General features: G+C 46.9%; 1 protein-coding gene across 6 annotated transcripts in view; it reads left to right on the top strand.

Annotated features, from left to right (window-relative positions):
* EVC (EvC ciliary complex subunit 1) overlaps positions 1–23326 on the top strand; it is a 93821-nt gene that overhangs the window by 40914 nt on the left and 29581 nt on the right. For 4 of the 6 annotated variants that reach the window (XM_069593229.1, XM_069593228.1, XM_069593227.1 and 1 more), the window contains exon 12: positions 17846–18058. In XM_069593229.1, coding sequence (XP_069449330.1) covers positions 17846–18058 — 213 coding nt within the window. Of the gene's footprint in view, positions 1–17845; positions 18059–18428; positions 21361–23326 lie in introns of those variants that run through there. The other 2 variants (XM_069593230.1, XM_069593231.1) reach the window with 2 other exon arrangements.

Genomic DNA, 23326 nt, shown 5'->3' with positions numbered 1-23326 from the left:
TTACAACATCTCTGCCAATGGATGCAGAGAGGAGGGGTGAGAGACGCCGGGGATCGGGGGATGAAGGTGAGTTCAGAGATGGCCGTCCACAGAAGGTGATGCCTGAGACGGGTTTTGAAGTGGGAGACAGGCTCCAAGTGAACCAGTAGTCAGCAGGCAGCCCAGGCAGGGGAGGGAGCACAACCTCTGTCATGACGGCAGCTGTGTGGGGTTCAGTGGCATCTGTGTGAGTTTGCAGAGGCCGCCGCAGCAAAGTGCCCTAGCCTGGCCCTTAAATACAGACATTTATTTTCTCATTGTTCTAGAGGCTAGAAGTCCAAGATCAAGGTGACAGCAGGGTTGGATTCCAGTGAGCCCTCTCTTCCCGGCTTGGAGACGGCCACCTACCCACCGTGCCCTCGTGTGGCAGAGAAACTTCAGGCGTCTCCTCCTCTTACGAGGACACCAGTCCCATCAGATTCAGACCTCCCCCTATGACGTCACTTTACTTTCACTCTCTCCTCCAGGGCCGTATCTCCAAATATAGTCAGAGTGGGGGTTAGGGCTTTAGTATATGAATTTTGGAGGGATGTAATTCCATCCATAACAGTGAACCTCAAATTTCATGTCCATCGGGAACCTCAGAATGTGAACTAATGTGGAAGCAGGGGGGCTTTGCAGATGTGATTAGTGAAGATGAGATCATTCTCGGTTAGCGTGGGCCTTAAATCTGATGACTGATGTCCTTACGAGATGGTCATCATGAGAACGCAGACACAGGGAGGCGGCCGTGTGAAGACAGAGGCCGAGACTGGGGTGATGTGGCCACAAGCCAAGGAACACCTGGCACCTCCAGAAGTTGGAAGGGGCAGGAGGGATCCCCCTAGAGCCTCCAGAAGAAGCTGACACCTTGATTTCTGACTTCTGGCCTCCGTATCTGTGAGAGAATAGACTCCTGTTGTCTGGGTGCTTTGTTTTGGCAACCCCAGGACATTGATGCCAGAGCCAGTTTTGCTCAAGGCCAGCCCCTGTCGTAAGTGCTTTCTGAGTTTTTCATCATTTCATCCTCATGAGACTCTTGTGAGGCAGAAACTGCATTTTCCTTCTTTCACAGGTGAGGTGCCAGGAAGGGTCTTCTTGAGAAAGCAGCCAGGTGGGATTCAGTTTGTCAAAGCCCAAGATTCCCAGGCAAGAAAGGAACAACACCATCCCCAAGGGAGTCAGGACTCAAGTCCCTGGGCTGGGAGTGAGGATACTGCATCCTAGTGCCCCTCTGGGTCCTCACATGCTGTTTGACTGTGAGTTGGTTACATAACCTCTCTGAGCCGGCTCTACCATCCCGCTTGGGTCCCACAGCCAGCCTGCTGCAGTGAGATGGGATTTCAATAAGTCTCTCCAACTTCAGTGCTCTTGCGCTTACCATGCCCCATGCTGGTGAGCGTGGGCTGTGACTACAGCAGTGAAGACAAGTTTCTGAACCCAGACGGCCTAGGGGCCAGTCCCATTCCAGCCACTGACCAGCTGGGCAGTTGGAAGCAGGTTATCTCACTTGTGTCTCAGTTTTCTCCATGTTAATAACATCCGGATGCACAGCAGAGTTTGAGGACCACTGCTTTGGTGGGGAAGGGGCGAGAGTCCGGTGGGCTATGACTCAGGGGCGCTTGCCACTGATGATGTCCAGGACCCCCGTGCCCATCTGTGCTCTCATCCAGCAGGAGTTAGTGTCCAGCAGGCTGTCACCTCCTCCCTTGAGCTGGGATTAGAATCTAAAGTTCTGGTCAACTAAATGCCGCTTTCCTCCTCCGCAAAGCCAGGGGAAAGCACCCAGTTACTGCTATGAGGAGGAAATACACATACCAGTGCCTGGCCGGTCTCAGTGGGTGGCCACCAGTACAGCGTTGTCTATTAATAAAGATCTGTTGATGATGCTGATGTTACCACAGCCTAATCCCTCCAGCAACATCCTTAGGATGTTGCATATTTGGCTTTACCACAGCTGGTCTAGATGCTGGCCCGTTAAAGTCTGGTCAAGGAGGTAAAGACACCCTTGTTTCTAACATGAGGAGAGGCCAGCAGGTGTGAGCGAGGGGCAGTCCCTGCTGGAGTTTGGTCTCAGGAGGAGGCACTTAGAAATGCCCTGTGTTAGGAGGGGTTGGGGGCAAGGTGAAGGGGTATTGGTAGTTCTGTGCAGGTGCTTTTGAAAGAAATGGCCAGAGACCTGTGCCAGCTTCTCCCCCAGAGTCAGTGCAGAGCTGTTTCCTATTATTCATGCTGTCATTTCATATCAGTTCAGTCGCTCAGTCGTGTCCGACTCTTTGTGCCTCTTTGACGACTGCAGCACATCGGGCCTCCCTATCCATCACCAACTCCCGGAGTTTACTCTAACTCATGTCCATTGAGTCCATGATGCCAACAAACCATCTCATCCTCTGTCGGCCCCTTCTCCTCCCACCTTCAATCTTTCCCAGCATCAGGGTCTTTTCAAATAAGTCAGCTCTTCGCATCAGGTGGCCAAAGTGTTGGAGCTTCAGCTTCAACACCAGTCCTTCCAATGAATATTCAGGACTGATTTCCTTTAGGATGGACTGGTTGGATCTCCTTGCAGTCCAGGGGACTCTCAAGAGTCTTCTCCAACACCACAGTTCAAAAGCATCAATTCTTCGGCGCTCACTCATTTCACATAGAGCCCTCTGGTTCCATATGTGCGTGCGTGATAAGTCACTTCAGTCGTGTCCAACTCTTTACGACTCCATTGACTGTAGCCCACCTGGCTCCTCTGTCCGTGGGATTCTCCAGGCAAGAATACTTGAGTGGGTTGCTGTGCCCTCCTCCAGGGGATCTTCCTGACTCAGGGGCTGGACCTGCATCTCTTATATCTCCTGCATTGGCAGGCAGGTTCTTTATCGCTACACCATCTGGGAAGTCCCCTGGTTCCAGGTAAATTTGGTTAAGTTTATATCCCTTAAATGTCGAACTCATCGCCTTGGGTATTGGGAATTGCTTTACCTGATATTTCCGAAAAAAACGAGGTTGAAATCCTCTGGTGTAGTGGAAAGAAGCCAGTTGGAAGACTGGAATGCTGGCGAGGACGTTCCTGGGTGGGCAACATTGAGTGAGGAGAGTCTTTTTTTTTTTTTTTAGCTTTTTATTTTTTTAATTTTAATATCTTTAATTCTTACATGCGTTCCCAAACATGAACCCCCCTCCCACCTCCCTCCCCATAACATCTCTCTGGGTCATCCCCATGCACCAGCCCCAAGCATGCTGCATCCTGCGTCAGACATAGACTGGCGATTCAATTCTTACATGATAGTATACATGTTAGAATGTCATTCTCCCAAATCATCCCACCCTCTCCCTCTCCCTCTGAGTCCAAATGTCCGTTATACACATCTGTGTCTCTTTCCCTGTCTTGCATACAGGGTCGTCATTGCCATCTTCCTAAATTCCATATATATGTGTTAGTATACTGTATTGGTGTTTTTCTTTCTGGCTTACTTCACTCTGTATAATCGGCTCCAGTTTCATCCATCTCATCAGAACTGATTCAAATGAATTCTTTTTTACGGCTGAGTAATACTCCATTGTGTATATGTACCACTGCTTTCTTATCCAATCATCTGCTGATGGACATCTAGGTTGTTTCCATGTCCTGGCTATTATAAACAGTGCTGCGATGAACATTGGGGTACATGTGTCTCTTTCGATTCTGGTTTCCTCGGTGTGTATGCCCAGCAGTGGGATTGCTGGGTCATAAGGTAGTTCTATTTGCAATTTTTTAAGGAATCTCCACACTGTTCTCCATAGTGGCTGTACTAGTTTGCATTCCCACCAACAGTGTAGGAGGGTTCCCTTTTCTCCACACCCTTTCCAGCATTTATTGCTTGCAGATTTTTGGATCGCAGCCATTCTGACTGGTGTGAAGTGGTATCTCATTGTGGTTTTGATTTGCATTTCTCTAATAATGAGTGAAGTTGAGCATCTTTTCATGTGTTTATTAGCCATCCGTATGTCTTCTTTGGAGAAATGTCTATTTAGTTCTTTGGCCCATTTTTTGATTGGGTCGTTTATTTTTCTGGAATTGAGCTGCAGAAGTTGCTTGTATATTTTTGAGATTAGTTGTTTGTCAGTTGCTTCATTTGCTATTATTTTCTCCCATTCAGAAGGCTGTCTTTTCACCTTGCTTATATTTTCCTTTGTTGTGCAGAAGCTTTTAATTTTAATTAGATCCCATTTGTTTATTTTTTTTTTATTTTATTTCCAGAATTCTGGGAGGTGGATCATAGAGGATCCTGCTGTGATTTATGTCTGAGAGTGTTTTGCCTATGTTCTCCTCTAGGAGTTTTATAGTTTCTGATCTTGTGAGGAGAGTCTTAACCTCTCGGAGCCCTTTTCCTTATCTGGGAGATGGAGACAGAAAGCCTGTTGGCCTTTGTGGCAGCACAGAGTGCAGGGGCGGGGGTGGGGCTGAGGGCCTACACGTGGCTGGTGCTCAGGTAACACCTCCCCTTCTGCTCAATCACTGAGCGTGTTGAGCAGGAGGCCCTGAGCCCAGGGGTGGTAAGCCTGACTCTGGATCCAGGGCCTGGTGAGAGTGTGGCTTCCTCACCAACCAGCCGTAAGCTTGAGAGCTTGTTAGTTCATTTGGTCAGTGAATATGATCAAGCACTGCTTTGTGCAACCCATAGTCTCAGCACCGGGGCCTCAACAGCGAACCAAAGAAAAATACTTCATTTTTGTGACGTTTGAGGGGCACATGTGGGGTTCCAGCAGGGAGGCCAGTGTGGCAGCTGTGGGGGTGCGGTAAACAGGAATGGGCTGAGGTCAGAGCCTCGTCTCGGAGGGCCTTGCAGTCCATCCGAAAACATTTGCGTTGCCTTCTTTTACATATTTATTTCTTTATCTATCTGTTTGGCTGTACCAGCTCTCAGTTATAGCATGTGGGATCTTCCATCTTTCTTGTGGTATCATGGATCATGAGTTGCGGCATGCAGGATCTAGTTCTCTGATCAGGGATCAAAGCCACGCCCCCTGCACTGGAAGCTCCGTGTCTTAGCTACTGCACCACAGGAAAGTCCCTGCATTGACTTCTGAGTAAGAAGGGAAGTTTCAAGCGTGTTTTGAGTAGGGAAGTGACTTGCCTTGTGATTCCCAAGAGTCCTCTGGTTTCTGTGTAGAGGATGGACTGTAGGGGGCAAAAGTGGAAGCAGGGATCCCTGGGGAGGCTTTGCAGGGGTCCAGACAAGAGACGCTGAGGGTCTGGGCCTGGATGACCCTCGAGGAGGTGGTGAGAAGGCATGGGATGGGGGTCTATTTTGATGGTCAACATCTGGGTCTCCTCTTCAAGTGGGGATAATTTTCTTCCTATGGCTATTCAGAAGTTTGAATAAGATCACATGTGCAAAGCATATAGAAAGAAATGTGTGTGGCACACAGTGAGCACTTAAAAATCTGTTATCATGAGCCTGGTTATTATCACTCACCATCTGGAAGGGTGTGTCCGCACCAATCACGCTCACGAGGTGACTTGCCCTGCAGTCTGCTGGCTCTTTCCCAGACCTGGTCACACGGAGACATACTCCCCCCTTTCTCTGGACACTGATCAAAATAGTGTAGGCACGGTGACTGCGAGATAAATTTGATCACCACCTACCGGTGCTCAGGCTATAGAGAAAAGTGCATTTTGCTAACTTCCCACTGTCTCTTGGCCTCTTAAACAAACAGTAAATTTTCAGTTTGACTGAGATGGATGCCTGTAAATTACATGTCTTGGTGACCCTTAAAGGGATTCCTGAAATGAGCCTAGAGTCTCCCTAATTATGACAGGCACTGAGTTTGCCACTGTCATTTCTCAGGGTGCCCCAGAGACCTGCTGATTTGTTTATTTATTTCTGCCTGTCCGCCCCATGCTGTCTCCTGAAGAGCTCCTGGGTATGTAGGATAACAGCCCTGCCAAGTTCAGCTCTCACAGCTTCAGGTTCTCAAGGAAGTTAGGGCAAAGAAGAGAGGAGAAAAAGTGAAACTCTGTCTTTGAAGAAAGCAGAAATAATAATGACAGGCACTCGGACATGTTTGGGAGTAGTCCCTGTAAGGTACAGAGTTAGAGTAGGCAAGGTTCAGGAAAAGAATGAGACTGGCACTCTACAGGCACAGATCACCTTTAATGAGGTGAGAAGGGGCAGCAGTCAGATTAGCCAGCTGCTGCACTCATCTAAGAAAGAGTAAGTATATATAGGCATGTATGTAGGAAGCTACTGTCTTAAGGGGGCCTGTTCTTCTCCAAGGTTGCTGGGAGTAGTTATCTCTTAAACGGCTGGGGCAAGGAGTTCTGGAGCTGGGCCGGCTTGGAGCTGGGCGTAATCAACCTAATGTCTATTTTTTCTTTGGGTGAGAGAGTTCTTTGTTTTGCCTAGAATGGTGGGGAGGACCTGGAGGGGAGTTTTAATTCCAGGTTACCTTGAGCCATGCAACCTTCCTTCAGTCCCTAAGATCACCCTCACTTCTGATATCAAATGCAAACCCAGGGGTCCCCAAGACCACCCTCAAGTTCTTCAGTTCTATAGAACAGTACTTGTTTTTTGTTGTTGTTTTTGTTCAACTGCTCAGTCGTGTCTGACTCTTTGCAACCCCGTGAACTGCAGCACTCCAGGCTTCCCCATCCTTCAGTATGTCCCAGTGTTTTCTCAAACTCATGTCCATTGAGTCGGTGATGCCATTCAACCATCTCATCCTCTGTCGCCCCTTTCTCCTCCTACCTTCAATCTTTCCCAGCATCAGGGTCTTTTCCGATAAGTCAAGTCTTTGCATCAGGTGGCCAAAGTATTGGAGCTTCAGCTTCAGCATCAGTCCTTCTAATGAATATTCAGGGTTGATTTCCTTTAGGATTGACGAGTTTGATCTCCTTGCTGTCCAAGGGAGATCAAAGCTATAGAACATCAGTCCCCAACGTTTTTGGCACCAGGGACCAGTTTTGTGGAAGACAGTTTTCCAGAGGGGAATGGAGGGGAGTGGTTTGGGGACGATCCAAGCACGTTACATTTGTTGTATATTTTATTTTTGTCATTATTACATCGGCCCCACCTCAGATCATCAGGTATTAGATCCTGGAGGCTGGGACTCCTGCTCTGGAAGGACTCACTGAAAGCTGTTCTCATGGTTACAGTTTAGGCTATAGATCAAAGTCAGCCAAGAGATGAGGCACATGGGCAGAGTCTAGAGTTACAAACAGGAAGCTCCCAGTTGTCCTGTCCCAGTGAAGTCGTGGACAGCACCAACTTCTTCCCAGAACTGTGTCTGACACTACATTCTGAGCATTGCCAATCAGGGAAACTCACCCAAGCCTTAGCATCCCTAGTTCTTGCTGGGGCTCAGTCACGTAGATATGGTTGACCACCAGCATGGCTCACCTTAACCCCTAGACCCTCTGCAGGAGGAGCTGATGCCACATGGCTCAAGAGCCCCACCCTAAATCACATCATGGTCATAGATTTTCTGAAGCTGCCCAAGGTCCCCAGGTAAACAGAGACCCTCTTATCAAGAAGGACATTCGAAGAACTTAGAGGTCACTTCCTAGGAAGCAGAGACTAAGGTCAGGCCTCTCCATTAGCCAGGGCAGCTCTTTCCTGTGCAGCACTGAAATTCTGTTCAAGGTCACACAGCTGGGGAGTCTGGGATACAGGCCGAGGGCCCTAATATTCAGGTGGGGAGAAGCGATTCGGTTGACAAGGGAAGGGAAAGGAAGGGGCAGGCCGTCCTTGCTGGGAGCCTCCTGCATCTCCTGCCTTGGCAGGTGGATTCTTTACCTCTGAGCCACCTGGGAAGTCCAGTTACTCTACTAGTCTTATTAAAATAGAGCCGAAAGCCACGTTCCTCTGGCTTGCTGTGGCATGTTCTGCAGAACGCAGCTGGGGATGACACATTGCAGGCAATCAGTCAATGCTGATGAGTAAGTGAATGAGTGAATGAATGAATCGGTGACTGTGTCATGCAATCAGTGGCGCCCCGAAGATGGTGTGTTCTTGCTGCCAGAATAAACTACTGCAAATGTAGTGGCTCAAAACCACAGAAGCGATCACCTTATAATTCTGGAGGTCAGAATGGGTCTCACTGGGCTGAAACGAAGGTGTCAGCAGGGCCGTGTTCCTTCTGCAGACTCCAGGGGAGAATCCGTGTCCTTGCCTTTACCAGCTGCTGGAGGCACCTGCATTCTTTGGCTCGTGGTCCCTTGCTCCATCTCCAAGCCACAGTTGGGCTTCTCCTGTGTCCGTGTCCCATCCTACATCTCCTGTCAACTCTGACTGCCTCCCTCTTTCGCTTTCATTTACAAGGACCCTTGGAATTATCTATGTGGGACTCACCTAGATAATCCGGGATAATCTCATCTCAGGGTCCTTTTAATCCTTTAATCACATCTGTGAAATCTTGGACTGTGTAAAGTGGACCCTTCAAAGTTTCCAGGGATTAGAGTAGAGCATGGGCATCCTGGAGAGCCATTATTTTGTCTACCACAGATGGGTAACACATATATGTGGAATTTAGAAAGATGGTAATGATAACCCTGTATGCGAGACAGCAAAAGAGACACAGATGTATAGAACAGTCTTTTGGACTCTGTGGGAGAGGGAGAGGGTGGGATGATTTGGGAGAATGGCATTGAAACACATATAATATCATGTAAGAAACGAAGTGCCAGTCTGGGTTTGATGCAGGATACAGGATGCTTGGGGCTGGTGCACTGGGATGACCCAGAGAGATGGTACAGGGAGAGAGGAGGGAGGGGGGTTCAGGATTGGGAACACATGTATACCTGTGGTGGATTCATATTGATGTATGGCAAAACCAATACAGTATTGTAAAGTAAAATAAAGTAAAATTTAAAAAAAAAAGAAATTAGGTTTGGGAGAAATACCAAAACAATGACTTGGGCGAGTGTTTCACTGGAAGTAGATCTTGGGAAGAAAGTCGACAGAAGTGTAGGCACCATATAGGTGCTGTCTGTTCCTGGAGAGGGGATTTCACTGGGTGCTATAGAGCGCGAGTCCTTTCCATGGTCGTTTATCAGGATTAAAGTGTGATGCCTCATCACTAAGTATGAGTCTGAGAAAAAATAGACTGGCGCTTTCACATCTGCCTTATGGTAGCAAGCTACAGGAATGTGACTTTTTTGTTTCAATAAGGCTAACAGGGTAAGTGGGCTTCCTAGGTGGCTTGGTGGTAAAGAATCCTCTGGCCAATACAGGAGATGCAGATTTGATCCCTGTTTCAGGAAGATACCCTGGAGGAGGAAGCAGCAACTCAGTCCAGTATTCTTGCCCGGAAAATTCCATGGACAGAGGAGCCTGGCAGGCTGCCTTTCATGGGTTTGCAGAGTCAGACACAACTGATCAACAGTTGTCAACAACAACGATAAGTAGAGTAATTAATTTGTGTGTTCTTTATTTACAGTAAATATAGTAAAACGTGCCCATGCCCTCAGGTTGCCACGTAGTACTCAATTATACCTGTCCTCTCCTTTTAGTAATTTTCACAGTCAGCTCATTTCCCTGCAAAGAAGCACAAAAGTGCAGGTAAGATGAGAGGCACCCAGGTCAGGCTGTGGGCCTGACGCAGCCGTGTACCAGCCATGAGGCCTGGTCACTGGTGAAGTGGTACCACTTTACCCCTATGATCTAGGAATTCTTAGCTACCTTCTTTGTAGGTTGACCATATGAAAGAACCCACTTAATACCCTGGAATGCTACCCATAGCTCTCAGGATGAAATCCAGCATCCTTAACCTGGCCGTGATGACCACCCAGCCTGCTCCATGAAGTGCTCACATGGCCTGACTCATAAGACCCATGTGACATAATACCCAAAAGCCAACCTTGTCTGGTCCATGAGGCCCACCCTGCTGGGGCCATAAGACCGCCTGACCTAGCCCACAAGGCCCACATGACAAGTCCCACTCACCACCTCTCTGGAGTCATGTCCTTTGCTCCCTGCCCTTCAGCCAACCTCAGATATCCCTCAGCTCCCCGACGGTGACCTTCTGCTTCCTGCCACAGTGCCTTGGCACATGCTCTTCTGCTGCTTAAATACTGTTTCCTCCAGCCTCTCAGTTTGGCTTGTTCTCATTCTTGTCTCAGCTTACACATCACTTCCTTGGGGAGCCCTTCCAGATCAATTAGATCCCCTGGTCTGTCCCTAGGGCTCCCAGCCTCTCCTCCATCACACTTGCCATAGTGTACCATGAGTTCCTTTGTGATGCCTGCCCCCAGCCTGGGCTGTGCTCCCTAAAGTCATGGTCCATGTCAGCCTCATTCACCCAGAGGCCGTGGCCAACAGTAGGTGCTCAAGAGATATTTGCAGGATGAACCCATGCATGCTGGTTCTCATGAACCCATGAGAATTAGACACCTTTACACCAGAGCTTTCACCTTTAGGGCCGCTTCCATCTGGTATGGAATCACATAATTATGACTGCAGTCATGCTGTGCAATGAGACACCCCAAAACCCAGTGGCCGAAAATGACAGTGATGTATCCCCAGGGTCTGTGTGTGTGCCAATAGTTGGCTGATCTAGGAATGACTGACACAACCTGACCATGCTTTCCTGTCTCTCCTCTCCTCCTGGGACCAGCGGCTGGCCTGGAGATGTTCTCCTAGCAATGGCAGAGAACTAGCCTCCAAACTAGCCCACTTGGCTTCCACCTCATTCTGTTGGCCAACGCAAGTCATGTGACTGACCCAAAGTTAAAAAGTGGAGGAGGTGCTTCCCACTCTCCTGGGGAAAATATGTCAAGGCTATGTGGCAAAGGGCATGGCTCTGGGAGAGAGAAAGATCTGGACCCAGTGTGCCCTTCCACGCACGTGTCTCCGGCATCTCCTGTCTTCTGGGTGCAGATAGGGTGAAGCCCCAGAGAGGAAGAGAGTGACCCCTGGTCACACTGCTGGTGAGTGGCCCAATGCATGTGGTGCCCAGGCTCTTGACCCTTGATCCCACCTACTTCCCGTTTTTAAGAGACCCAACTTGACCTGTGTCTTGACCTGTGACCTTGCACTGTTCTATCCCAGGATCCTGGGCACACCCCACTCTGAAGCAGGCAACTGTGTGTCTTAGAACACGCAGGGTACCGTCCCTGCCGGGGAACATTTCCAGTTCCTGTGATGAACCGAAACTCGGCAGAGAGCCGGGCCATGCCTGTGGGATCCTGGAAGGATGTTTTATTCACTCAGTCACCACCCACCGTGATCAGGACATCTTCGGACCTGGTCACATTCATGCTTTGCTGGTCCAGACTGCTGGGTCTTGACTCCTCCTTCATGAGGCACTGAGCCCCTGCCTGCCCCAGTCCACCCCCCCACCCCACCCTGTTGGGGTGACCCGCTACTGCTCCTCTGTTTCCCCAAATCTGTAGCTCACCCCACACTGCTCCACCAGGCTTTCTTCTGCCTCTACTGGGAAGGGTCCCCTTCCTTACCTCCCTTCACCTGACCCTGCAGACAAATGGAACCAAACTGCCTTTTCTCCAAAATGTTCAGTTCCTGGAAGGAAAATAGCCATAGGCAGCCTTTGTGAGAGCCACACTACCTTTCCCAGCCTCTGCAACGATAACAGCCAGCATTTATGAAGTGCTTGCCCTGTGCTGTGTGTGTGTGTGTGTGTTTAGTTGCTCTGTCGTGTCTGACTCTTTGTGACCCCATGGACAAGCCTGCCAGGCTCCCCGTCCATGGAATTTTTTCAGGCAAGAATACTAGAGCGGGTCGCCATGCCCTCCTCCAGGGGATCTTCCCAATCCAAGGATTGAACTGAAGTCTCCTGCATCTCCTGCATTGCCAGGCAAATTCTTTACCACAGCGCCATCTAGGAAGTCCGTAATCCTGATCATCAGTCCTCAAGGCAGGTGCTGCCTTCGCGGGTGGACTTTGCGTCGTATCCCTTTTGCAGATCAGAAAATTGAGACTCCCTTCCATGAGCTCCAGAATATGTGTCCTTGCCCCGCCCCAGAACTTCCTCTGAAAAATGTCTTGGAAGGGCACTGCTCCCCTGGGTCAGGGAGCAGAAGTGAAAGCCAAGTGACAGAGGAGTCCAAGGGAACTGCTGCCCTAGCTTGGGTCCCCTGTGCTTGTGTTTGAGGAAAAGTGCAAAAGGCTGAGGCACCAAGGTCCGCCCCACCCCTGGCATCCGACCCCTCAAACATGCTGAGAGAGAAGAACAGATTAATTCCAGTTCTGTTTCAGGCACAGAATAAATCAGCATCTCCCAAACGTAACATCTCAGTGTAAAGTGGAAGTGCTATGTTTTGTGACCTGTCAGAGCATGTGACAATGATGCCGATGTGTCTCTGTCGAGGGAGCAGACAGGATCCGGCACGTTTGGGGAGTTTTTTTTAATTAGAAAGAGCCTCGACTAGTGAACCATGTATCTTTTACAAAGTTCACCTTTCTTGAATTTCAGTTCAGTTCAGTCGCTCAGTCACATCCTATTCTTTGTGACCCTGTGGACTGCAGCACGCCAGGCTTCCCTGTCCATCAACAACTCTTAGAGCTTACTCAAACTCATGTCCATCAAGTCAGTGATGCCATCCAGCCATCTCACCCTCTGTCATCCCCTTCTCCCACCTTCAGTCTTTCCCAGCATCAGGGTCTTTTCCAATGAGTCAGTTCTTCACATTAGGTGGCCAAAGTATTGGAGTTTCAGCTTCAACATCAGTCTTTCCAATGAATATTCAGTTTCACTTCAACATCAGTCTTTCCAATGAATATTCAGGACTGATAGCCTTTAGGATGGACTGGTTAGATCTCCTTGCAGTCTAAGGGACTCTCAAGAGTCTTTTCCAATACCACAGTTCAAAAGCATCAATTCTACAGCACTCAGCTTTCTTTATAGTCCAACTCTCACATCCATACATGACTACTGGAAAAACCGTAGCCTTGACTAGATGAACCTTTGTTGGCAAAGTAATGTCTCTGCTTTTTAATATGCTGTCTAGGTTGGTCATAGCTTTTCTATGTGTCTTTTAATTTCATGGTTGCAGTCACCATCTGCAGTGATTTTAGTTCTTGAATTTACAAACAGCATATTTTTGTAGTTTGACAATCATGAACCAAAAAGAAAAAGGTATGTCTTAGTGTCCACAGCCACTGCTACGGGATGATAGATTCCAAGGTAGGAGAATCAAATGTTCAAAATCTGTCTCCTGCCTGGCAGGAAATTGGGATTTCCAGGAGCTGGAAGAAAATGTAAGTCACTCCTGTATTATTAAACCATTTTTATTGTAAAATGTAACAGATACAAATAAATGGATAACACATAAACTTACAGGTTAGTGAATGATAATTAAAAACACATCTGTGTAACCTCTGTCCCGATTGAGGAAGAGATCTTGGCCAGGATCCCTGAACACTCCCCATACCTCCTCCCTGTCCCAGTCTCCTCCCTGCTCACAGGAGCCAGATCCTGGCTTACATGGAAATTCGGTCTTTGCTTTTATGGGAATGGGATTGTATAGCATGTTAGGTTTGCATCGCTCAACTTTGTATGGTGAGACAAGCTTTGTGCCTTGTGAGATTTCTCTGTATTGTCGTGTGCGGCAATATTCATTCTTCCTCACTCGTCTATAGTGTTTCACTGTATAAATACACCACCATTTATCCATCCTACTGTTGACGGACATTTGTGTAGCTTCTTATTTTAGACTGTCACACATTCTGCTGACAAGAACTTTCTTGTGGATGCTGTTTGGTACACACATGCACCTATTTCTCCTGGGCTTAGGAGCAGGATTGTTGGATCCAAGAGTTATGTGCAGCTTCAATCTATATTCTGCAAAGTTACTGACATAGCCAATTTGATTAGCATTTTGAATTTATAGATCCAGTTGGTGAGGATGAACGTCTCTACAATATCAAATCTTCCAGTCTACAAACAGTGTATCCCTGTCTTTATTTGTCTTATTAATTTTCCTTAATATTGCTTTGTAGTTTCTACCCTCAGGTGAAATGTTTGCTATAGATTTTTTCAGATTAAGGAAGCTTCCTTCCATTTCCTATTTTGCTAAGAGTGTTTCTTCTGCATGGAAACTACAATTTGTGAAATACTTTTTTCTTCATTTATTCCCATAATTAACATTATACTTTTCTGCTTTATTAATGTGGCAAATTGTATTGATTTGGATAATGCCTGGTTCAGACAGTAAAGAATCTGCCTGCAGTGTGGGAGACCTGGGTTCAATCCCTGGGTTGGGAAGATCCCCTGGAGAAGGGAATGGCAACCCACTCCAGTGTTCTTGCCTGGAGAATTCCATGGACAGAGGAGCCCAGTGGGCTATAGTCCTTGGAGTCACAAAGAGTCAGACAGAGCTGAGTGACTGACACCATCATTTTTTTCCCTTAAGTGCATAGAAATTTAGAAACTTTGCATCTTTCTGGCAAATTAAACCTTTTGATATTATGAACTGCTCCCCTTTCTCTCTAGAGGAGCATTTTTTCCCTAAAGACTGTTTTATCTACTATTAATGTGACCCTGTGTTTATTAGGTGCTATTTATAGTCTCATTCATTCATTGTTAGAAAAATTCATCTAAGAGCATCATGGTTAGATCATGTGTGGTGAAGCCTGGCCACCGGGGTCCTATGGGTGAACTAACACAATTTATTTAACCTCCCTTTCACATGTACAGATGAAGCCTCAGTTTCCTCATCTGTAAATGTGTTTCATCAGTTTTGAGAGATTTCTCACCCACTGTCACTTCAAATATGACTTCTGTCTGAACTCTGCCTTCCTTCCTTCAGGGACTCTAGTTAAACATGTGGGACTTTCTTACGGTATCTTTCAGCCTTCATCTTCTCCTGCATATTTTCTATCCTTTAGCCTCTCTTTACTTTGTCCTAGCTTTTCTCCTGATCTGTCTTCCTGTACGTCTTCTCTCTTCAGCTGCATCTAAACTGCAATGAAACCTTTGCATTGGGTTCCTATTATTGGACAGTGTTCTTCAGTTCTAGAAGTTCTAATTTTAAAAAAAGAAACAACTAAATAGCATTACTTTTTGTCATCTCCAGGTCTTTGCTTTAAGGTTTAAGAGTGGCTTTTAAAATCAGAAGCATAGTGAGCATCAGCTCTGAAGTCTGTGTACTGTGCTCCCCAGCCTGTGGGTTTCGTGTCTATTGTCTGTGTAGCTCTTTGGACATGGTCTTGTCTCCTCGTGTACTCTCCTTGTATTCTCGTCTCCTTTTGCGCTGTCTGTGCACTCATGGATTTTTCACTGTTTGCCTTATCTCAGATTTGTACATTGTTTATAAAAATATTTCCAAAGAAGATTTTTTTCCTTTGCTTCTGCCAGATGACTGGGTCTCGAGTGATCTAGAGTCCCCTTCATTCAAGGCCTAAACTTGAGATACACTGGGCCACCCACATGAACGGACTCCAGGTTGCCATGCGTTTAGACCTGTCAGATCTAATTTCCTTCCATTTCACTCATGTTTCTGTATTGCAGCTTTTGGGTTCCCAATCCTTGGCATGGAATGATTTACCCAGGCCTCAACTCACGGTGAGCCATGAGCTCCACTCTCTGTGCCTTCAACTACCGGAGGCTGTCCAGGGTCCATCAGCTGCGCAGGAATGTCCCTTGGATTGACCTACACCCTGTATATAAATGCAGCCCAAAAGCTGGGCACACTTCTCTGATGCCATCTTCTCCTAGACCTTGGACCCTACACGCTATACTTCCTTGTTAGCTCTTTGGGACTTTTATGATGGTTTAATAAACATTTTGTCCAGCTTTTTAAAAACATTCATTCTCAGCGGGAAAAACTGTTTCAAATTACCTGCCTGGCCACTATCAGAAGTAGGATCTCTAAGTCTTCTAAAAGGATGTGGATCCCTTATGCCCCTGTTATGGACACTTTATTCCAAACAAAGTTCAGTTTGGCCATGGGCTTTTTCGACCATGGTAGGCACTGAGTTTGGGATTCCCAGGTGTCTCAGTGGTAAAGAATCCACCTGCAAATGCAGGGGATGCTGGAGACTCAGGTCCAATCCCTGGATCAGAAAGATCCTCTGGAGGGGGAAATGGCAACCCACTCCAGTATTCTTGCCTGGATAATCTCATGGACAGAGAAACCTGGGGGCTACAGTCCATGGGGTCACAGAGTCAGACACGACTAAGCATGCACGCACGGTCATTGGGTTTAATTAACAGAGTTAAATTTAACTTATATTCATTGAGCCCACCAAGTATGAGCTAGGTACACCAGATGAGATGCTAAGAATTTTTTTCCAAAAAAAAGAAAAAATCAAATATCCTCATACCATACAAGTTAAGAGCATGAGGCCAATAGTCCAGTAGTCAGAATCTACCCTCTACAAATGTCCAGCTACTTCTCTTTGGGTCTTATTTTTCTTGTCTATAAAACAATGGTAATTATAATAGAACATCTACATTGGACTATTGAATGAATGATATTATGCAAGAAATGTGTTTATGACACTCTGGCACACAGTAAGAATTCATAATTATTAACAATTTAAATATTGTTACCTGATATTTGCCAGGTACTCTTCTAGGTGCTATGGATGCTAAAGTAATAAGACTTTGTTCTTGAGAAACCTCACAGTCTAGTCCACGAAAAGGATAAACAACTAATGGCCACAAAAAGCCTCTCAGAAGAGGAGACCTCAGATAGAATTTGGAGCACATGTAGGGAGTTCCTAGATGGAGAAGCGGGAATGGGCCTTCTGCCTCCTGTTGGTGTGTGATGCATTCAGAAACTGCAGTCAGGTGGGTGGTCTGGGAGGATGTGAGACGTAGGTACAGAGTATGATGCAGCCACTCTCAGGCAGTTGTGGTCCAGGAGGACTGACAGATGAACTGTAGTTTTGATGCCCTGGTGGGGCTAACCAAAGAGCTGCAGGAGCCCAGGGTCAGAAATGCCCTTGTTAGTCTGAGTGGCCCAGGCAAGGCTTCACAGAGAAGGGATTTTTTTGTAGAGGTTTTGCAGGATGAAGAGGAGTTCATTTCAGATGTGCAAGTGCCTGGAGGTGGGGCAAAGTGTAGAGGCTTGCAAAGTATCTGCATAATGAAACATGCAATGAGATGTCATTTATGTGAATTAACAGGCATACCAAAAGCCACGTTTGTGGACATCACATATAGTGAAAGTATAAACATCTAAATTGGAGACACAGATGCTGGATTCATGGGGATGGCTGATTCTGAGGAGACTAGGCGGGAGGGGAAAAGAATTACAGAGGGAAATTAAAGGGTTACAACTTAACCTGCAAGTTTTAGTGTTTTTAATCTGGTGGGGGAGAAAACTGAATGGTGGATTCAGAATGTTTACTATATTATTATCTATATGCTTTTATTTTTCACAATTAAAAAGATACATTTTTAGAGAGAGAATGGAATGGGGAAGGTGGGATCAAGGAGCAGAATGGTGAGTAATGAGTCAGGACTGCCTTAAAGCCCTGCTAGGTAATTCTGATTGCAATGGAAAGAGAAGCCCTCCACGGTATTTTTGAACTGGAAATGAAAGGGCTGTGCTTCTACAAATAACTCACCTAAATGTGGAGGATGGAGGGAAGCAGGGAGACCAGGGACAGGCTGTGAAAATAATCTGGATGGAGGTTTAGAGGAGATGCCGGTGAGTAAGGGCTCACTGGGTCAGGGGGGCAGGTCTGGGGCTTGACTGGGTGCAGGCGAGAGGGCTGGAGGGCAGCCGGTATTTCCCAAGACTGTGTGTGTTTGTGTGCATGCGCATTTGCACACACGTGTGTGATTCGACAGTTCCCTTCGCTGGATTGCCTCTGTGTCTTGTGGGGAGACCTTGGCCCTGCCCAGGGTGAGACCATGACTTGTAACGACGTCTTGTGGCTCTCGGCTTCAGGAGCTGTACTGCAGCACCATGGAAACGTTCCGGAAGTTCGCGGACATCCTGTTCCTGCAGACGCTCCCCCGTGTGACCGACCTCTCCCAGGCAGAGTGCGAATACCTGAGGCAGGAGGCCCAGGAGAACTCGACTCGGCAGCTGGAGAAGTCGGACCGCTTCCGGAGCCAGCAGTGGAAACTCTTCCAGGATCTCCTAGAGCAGGAAAAGCAGGTGCGGCATTTTGTAACACTGGGTCTAGAGTCTGTGTTTTTCATTAACTTTTGAAGGATAATGAGGCATTTCTTTCACTGAGCATCCCCAAGTGCCTGTGCTGAGTGTTTTACCAAGATTCTGGTTTGCCAGCCTTTCACAACGGCCGGCCGGGTGGGCTGGGATGGGAAGAGGAGAGGAGAGCAGACCTCTCCTCTCCCAGTGTAGGAGGTCAGGAGATGACGCCCAGAACCTGTTCTTTAGAACAACAGAAGTAAATTACTAAGGGAGTGGACTGAGGTAGGGGTGGCAGGGGCTGGACACAGGGGACTCCTATTCAGTGAAAGTCTGTTTCATTATTAAAACCATACATTGGCCACCTGATGCGAAGAACTGACTCATTGGAAAAGACCCTGACTTTGGAACGGATTGAAGGCAGAAGAGGGCAACAGACCATGAGATGGTTGGATGGCATCACCGACTCAATGGACATGAGTTTGAGCAAACTCCAGATAGTAAAGGATGGGGAAGCCTGCTATGCTGCAGTCCGTGCGGTCGCAAAGAGTCAGACACGACTGAGCGACTGAACAACAATATGTGTGGTAGGCAGAATAATGCCCCCACATCCTAATCCCCAGAACCTGTGAATATGCTACCTAACAGGGCAAAGGGGACCTTGCAGATGCAATTAAATTAAGGATTTGGGGACATGAAGTTTATTCTGAATTATCTGAGTGGCCAGTGTAATCACAAGGGTCCTTTTAAGTGGGAAAGAAGAAGGTCAGAGTCAGAGGAGATGTGATGTCCTGGGCAGAGGCTAGAAGGATGTGGGCATCAGCCAAGGAATGGGAGCACCCTCAAGGAGCTGGAAAAGGCAAGGAACAGATTTCACCCCTACCCCAGAGCCTCCAGAAGGAAAACAGTCCTGTTCCTTTCATTCCAGACTCACCTCCAGAACTGTAAGGTACTAAATTTGTTTGAAGCCACAGAGTTTGTGGTGCTGTGTTATAACAGCCATAGGAAGCTAATATACATCAATTTTATTTTTAAAAAAATTAAAACTGTCAGATTTTCAAATATGACACGTGGAAATGCCCCCATTTCCCTTCTTTCTTGCTTTCCTGCATGCTAGAGGCTGCAAAACCAACGTACGCAATATCCCAGTTTCTAGAAGTGGCCTCGTTGACGGAGTTCTAGCCTATGAGACAAGGTGCGATACCTGCAGGGAGCTTCTGTTCACTAATACAAAGGTCACGTGTTGCTAAGAAACATCTTCCTCTTTAGCATTTCCTGTTCTTCCTGCCCAAAGCAGTTACGGGAGGACTGGAGGACCGCTGGCCTTCCTTTGACTTAGAGACAAGATGAAGGAGGGTGGGGCAGAGAGCCGGACTGTCCCAGCCCTGGACTGCCCACTCCTAGGTGCTTGTTATGAGAAACACCACGTCTTTTTCCACTGAGTGTTCGGTTAGCTACAAAAAACCCTCCGTGTATGTATGTATGTGTATGTATCTGATAGAAATTTTCTAAAGAAAATAAGGTGAGCTGTCCAAACTACCAAAAAGTAAATGGAAGCACCGTGCAAACACAGGGCCTTTCCCTGTGGGTGGGCACAGGTCTAGGTGCCTGCCTGTCTGGTTTATTAGACCTGCTAGTTAATTTCAGTCTGCCATCAGCTGTTGTCCTATGACCAGTCGTCGTCTCCTGCATATGTGGCTGGTACGTCCTAAAGGGCAGTAGCCCTGATTTTCGTATTTCACTTCCTTATTCAAAACCCACTAGTTGGGACATAGCAAATACTCAAGAAAACTTTGCTGCATTTCCTGGGATAATATGCAGCTTTGGAAATTAGCACAGGATCACCAGGGGATGTTCATGAAGCTGAATTCCTCCAGATCATACCAATCCCGGATCCCAGGCCATATCATTTGCCATCTCTGGGGAAGCAGGGGGAAACCTGGGCCTCAGCGGTTTGGAAAGCTCACCAGATGAATCTAAAGTGCCTCTGATGTTGGCTTCCCAAGTTGAGGGGGTCAGGCCTTTTAGAGACAATTGTGGTTTGCAGACAGTCTTCTAACCTTGGAAGCTGAATGCCTGCATTTGAAGCAGAGTAGCCCAATGGCACCCCACTCCAGTACTCTTGCCTGGAAAGTCCCATGGACAGAGGAGCCTGGTAGGCTGCAGTCCATGAGGTCGCTAAGAGTTGGCACAACTGAGCAACTTCACTTTTGCTTTTCACTTTCATGCATTGGAGAAGGCAACGGCACCCCACTCCAGTATTCTTGCCTGGAGAATCCCAGAGACAGAGGAGCCTAGTGGGCTGCTGTCTGTGGGGTTGCACAGAGTCGGACACGACTGAAGCGACTTAGCAGCAGCAGCGGCAGCAGCAGCAGCAGCCCCATTAATGAGCTCCCCTGGTGGCTCAGTGATAGAGAATCCACCTGCCAGTGCAGGAGGTGCTAGAGAAGTGGCTTCGATCCCTGTGTCGGGAAGATTCCCTGGAGAAGGGCATAGCAACTCACTCCAGTATTCTTGCCTAGAGACAGAGGAACTTGGCGGGCTATGATCCATAGGGTCTCAAAGAGTCAGACATGGCTGAAGCGACTTGGCACGCATGCACACAACCCCATTAATGGGCTTCCCTGGTGGTTCAGTGGTAAAGAATCCGCCTGCCAACACAGGAGATGCAGGTTCCGTCCCTGGGTCAGGAAGATCCCCTGAAGAAGGAAATGGCAACCCACTCCAGTATTCTTGCCTGGAGAGTTCCATGGACAGAGGAGCCTGGCAGGCTACAGTCCGTGGGGTCACAAAAGAGTTGGATGTGACTTAGCGACTAAACAACCATGGCATTAATGGCCTGAGTGACTTTAGCCACTTAGCTGACCTTCCACAACTCTGTGACTTTGTACAACTTATTGAATTTCTCTGACTCACAGCTTTCATGTGAAAAATATGGATCAAAATACCCTACATGGTTGCTGCAAGACAACACAGGCAAATGCAGGCTAAGACCCTTTGAACTATATCTGTTTAATCACTTTATAACATTGATATTGAAAAAAATCCAGAATTTCAGTTCTGATAAATTATTAGGCAAAGTCTCATGATTCATCCAAAAACCTCCAGTTATGAATCTTTTATTTTAAGCAGATATCAGACAGTACCTAGATTCTGGGTTTTGTTTTTTATTCATTTACTTTGTGAGCATATGCACATATGTGAATTTCCCTGTGCTTATGCAGAAGTACTTTGAGAGGAGTTTTGCATTCAAGAAGCAAACAGGAGGGTTAATGACCTCATCAACTGATTAAATAAGTATGACCCAAGACTGCTTTCTCAAAATGTGTATGTCAAAATTAATTTACTGATTGATTGTCTAATTGCCTTAAATTACTATAGATATTTAGGGATCCATATTCTCTCCCACTTTCCATATTTCCTTGTTGATGATGAAAATGAGAGATGAACTTTCTGATGAATATTTAGTCATGAGAAGAAAAGGACTGACAAAACTCTTCATGGAAAATCAAACACATACCCAGACTATAAAATTCATTTTCCACCTATTTTCTAGGTAAAAGGTCTTGGTGATTTCATACCTCATTGCTCAGGGAAATTGTTAAATATTGTGGATTTTGTTAGTTACACAATTGGAATAGGATATAGGATCAGTTCAGTTCAGTTCAGTTGTGTCTGACTCTATGCAACCCCATGAATAGAAGCACACCAGGCCTCCCTGTCCATCACCAACTCCCGGAGTTCACCCAAACTCGTGTGCATCAAGTCGGTGATGCCATCCAGCCACCTCATCCTCGGTCGTCCCCTTCTCTTCCTGCCCCCAATCAGGGTCTTTTCCCAGCATCAGGGTCTTTTCCCAGCATCAGGGTCTTTTCCAATGAGTCAACTCTTCGCATGAGATGGCCAAAGTTTTGGAGTTTCAGCCTCAGCATCAGTCCTTCCAATGAACACCCAGGAGTGATCTCCTTTAGGATGAACTGATTGGATCTCCTTGCAGGCCAAGGCCTCTCAAGAGTCTTCTCCAGCACCACAGTTCAAAAGCTTCAATTCTTTGGCACTCAGCTTTCTTCACACTCCAACTCTCACATCCATACATGACCACTGAAAAAACCGTAGCCTCGACTAGACAGACCTTTGTTGGCAAAGTAATATCTCTGCTTTTTAATATACTGTCTCAGTTCAGTTCAGCCGCTCAGTCGTGTCCGACTCTTTGTGACCCCATGAATCGCAGCACGCCAGGCCTCCCTGTCCATCACCATCTCCCAGAGTTCACTCAGACTCACATCCATTGAGTCCGTGATGCCATCCAGCCATCTCATCCTGGGTCATCCCCTTCTCCTCCTGCCCCCAATCTCTCTCAGCATCAGAGTCTTTTCCAGTGAGTCAACTCTTCGCATGAGGTATCCAAAGTACTGGAGCTTCAGCTTCAGCATCGTTCCTTCCAAAGAAATCCCAGGGTTGATTTCCTTCAGAATGGACTGAGCCTTAACTTTCCTTCCAAGGACTAAGCGTCTTTTAATTTCATGGCTGCAATCACCATCTGCAGTGATTTTGGAGACCAAAAAAATAAAGTCTGACACTGTTTCCACTGTTTCTCCATCTATTTCCCATGAAGTGATGGGACCAGAGGCCATGATCTTTGTTTTCTGAATGTTGAGCTTTAAGCCAACTTTCTTACTCTCCACTTTCACTTTCATCAAGAGGCTTTTTAGTTCCTCTTCACTTTCTTCCATAAGCGTGGTGTCATCTGCATATCTGAGGTTATTGATATTTCTGCCAGCAATCTTGATTCCAGCTTGTGCTTCATCCAGCCCAGCATTTCTCATGATGTACTCTGCATACAAGTTAAATAAGCAGGATGACAATATACAGCCTTGACGTACTCCTTTTCCTATTTGGAACCAGTCTGTTGTTCCATGTCCAGTCCTCTAACTGTTGCTTCCTGACCTGCATATATAGGTTTCTCAAGAGGCAGGTCAGGTGGTCTGGTATTCCCATCTCTCAGAATTTTCCACAGTTTATTGTGATCCACACAGTCAAAGACTTTGGCATAGTCAATAAAGCAGAAATAGATGTTTTTTTGGAACTCTCTTGCTTTTTTGATGATCCAGCAGATGTTGGCAATTTGATCTCTGGTTCCTCTGCCTTTTCTAAAACCAGCTGGAACATCTAGAAGTTCACGGTTCATGTATTGCTGAAGCCTGGCTTGGAGAATTTTGAGCGTTACTTTACTAGCATGTGAGATGAGTACAATTGTGTGATAGTTGATGAACA

This window comes from Ovis canadensis, chromosome 6 (genome assembly GCF_042477335.2).
Source record: "Ovis canadensis isolate MfBH-ARS-UI-01 breed Bighorn chromosome 6, ARS-UI_OviCan_v2, whole genome shotgun sequence".
Lineage (NCBI taxonomy): Eukaryota > Metazoa > Chordata > Mammalia > Artiodactyla > Bovidae > Ovis > Ovis canadensis.
The sequence above is the reverse complement of the archived record's forward strand: the minus strand, read 5'-3'. Positions and strand labels throughout refer to the sequence as shown.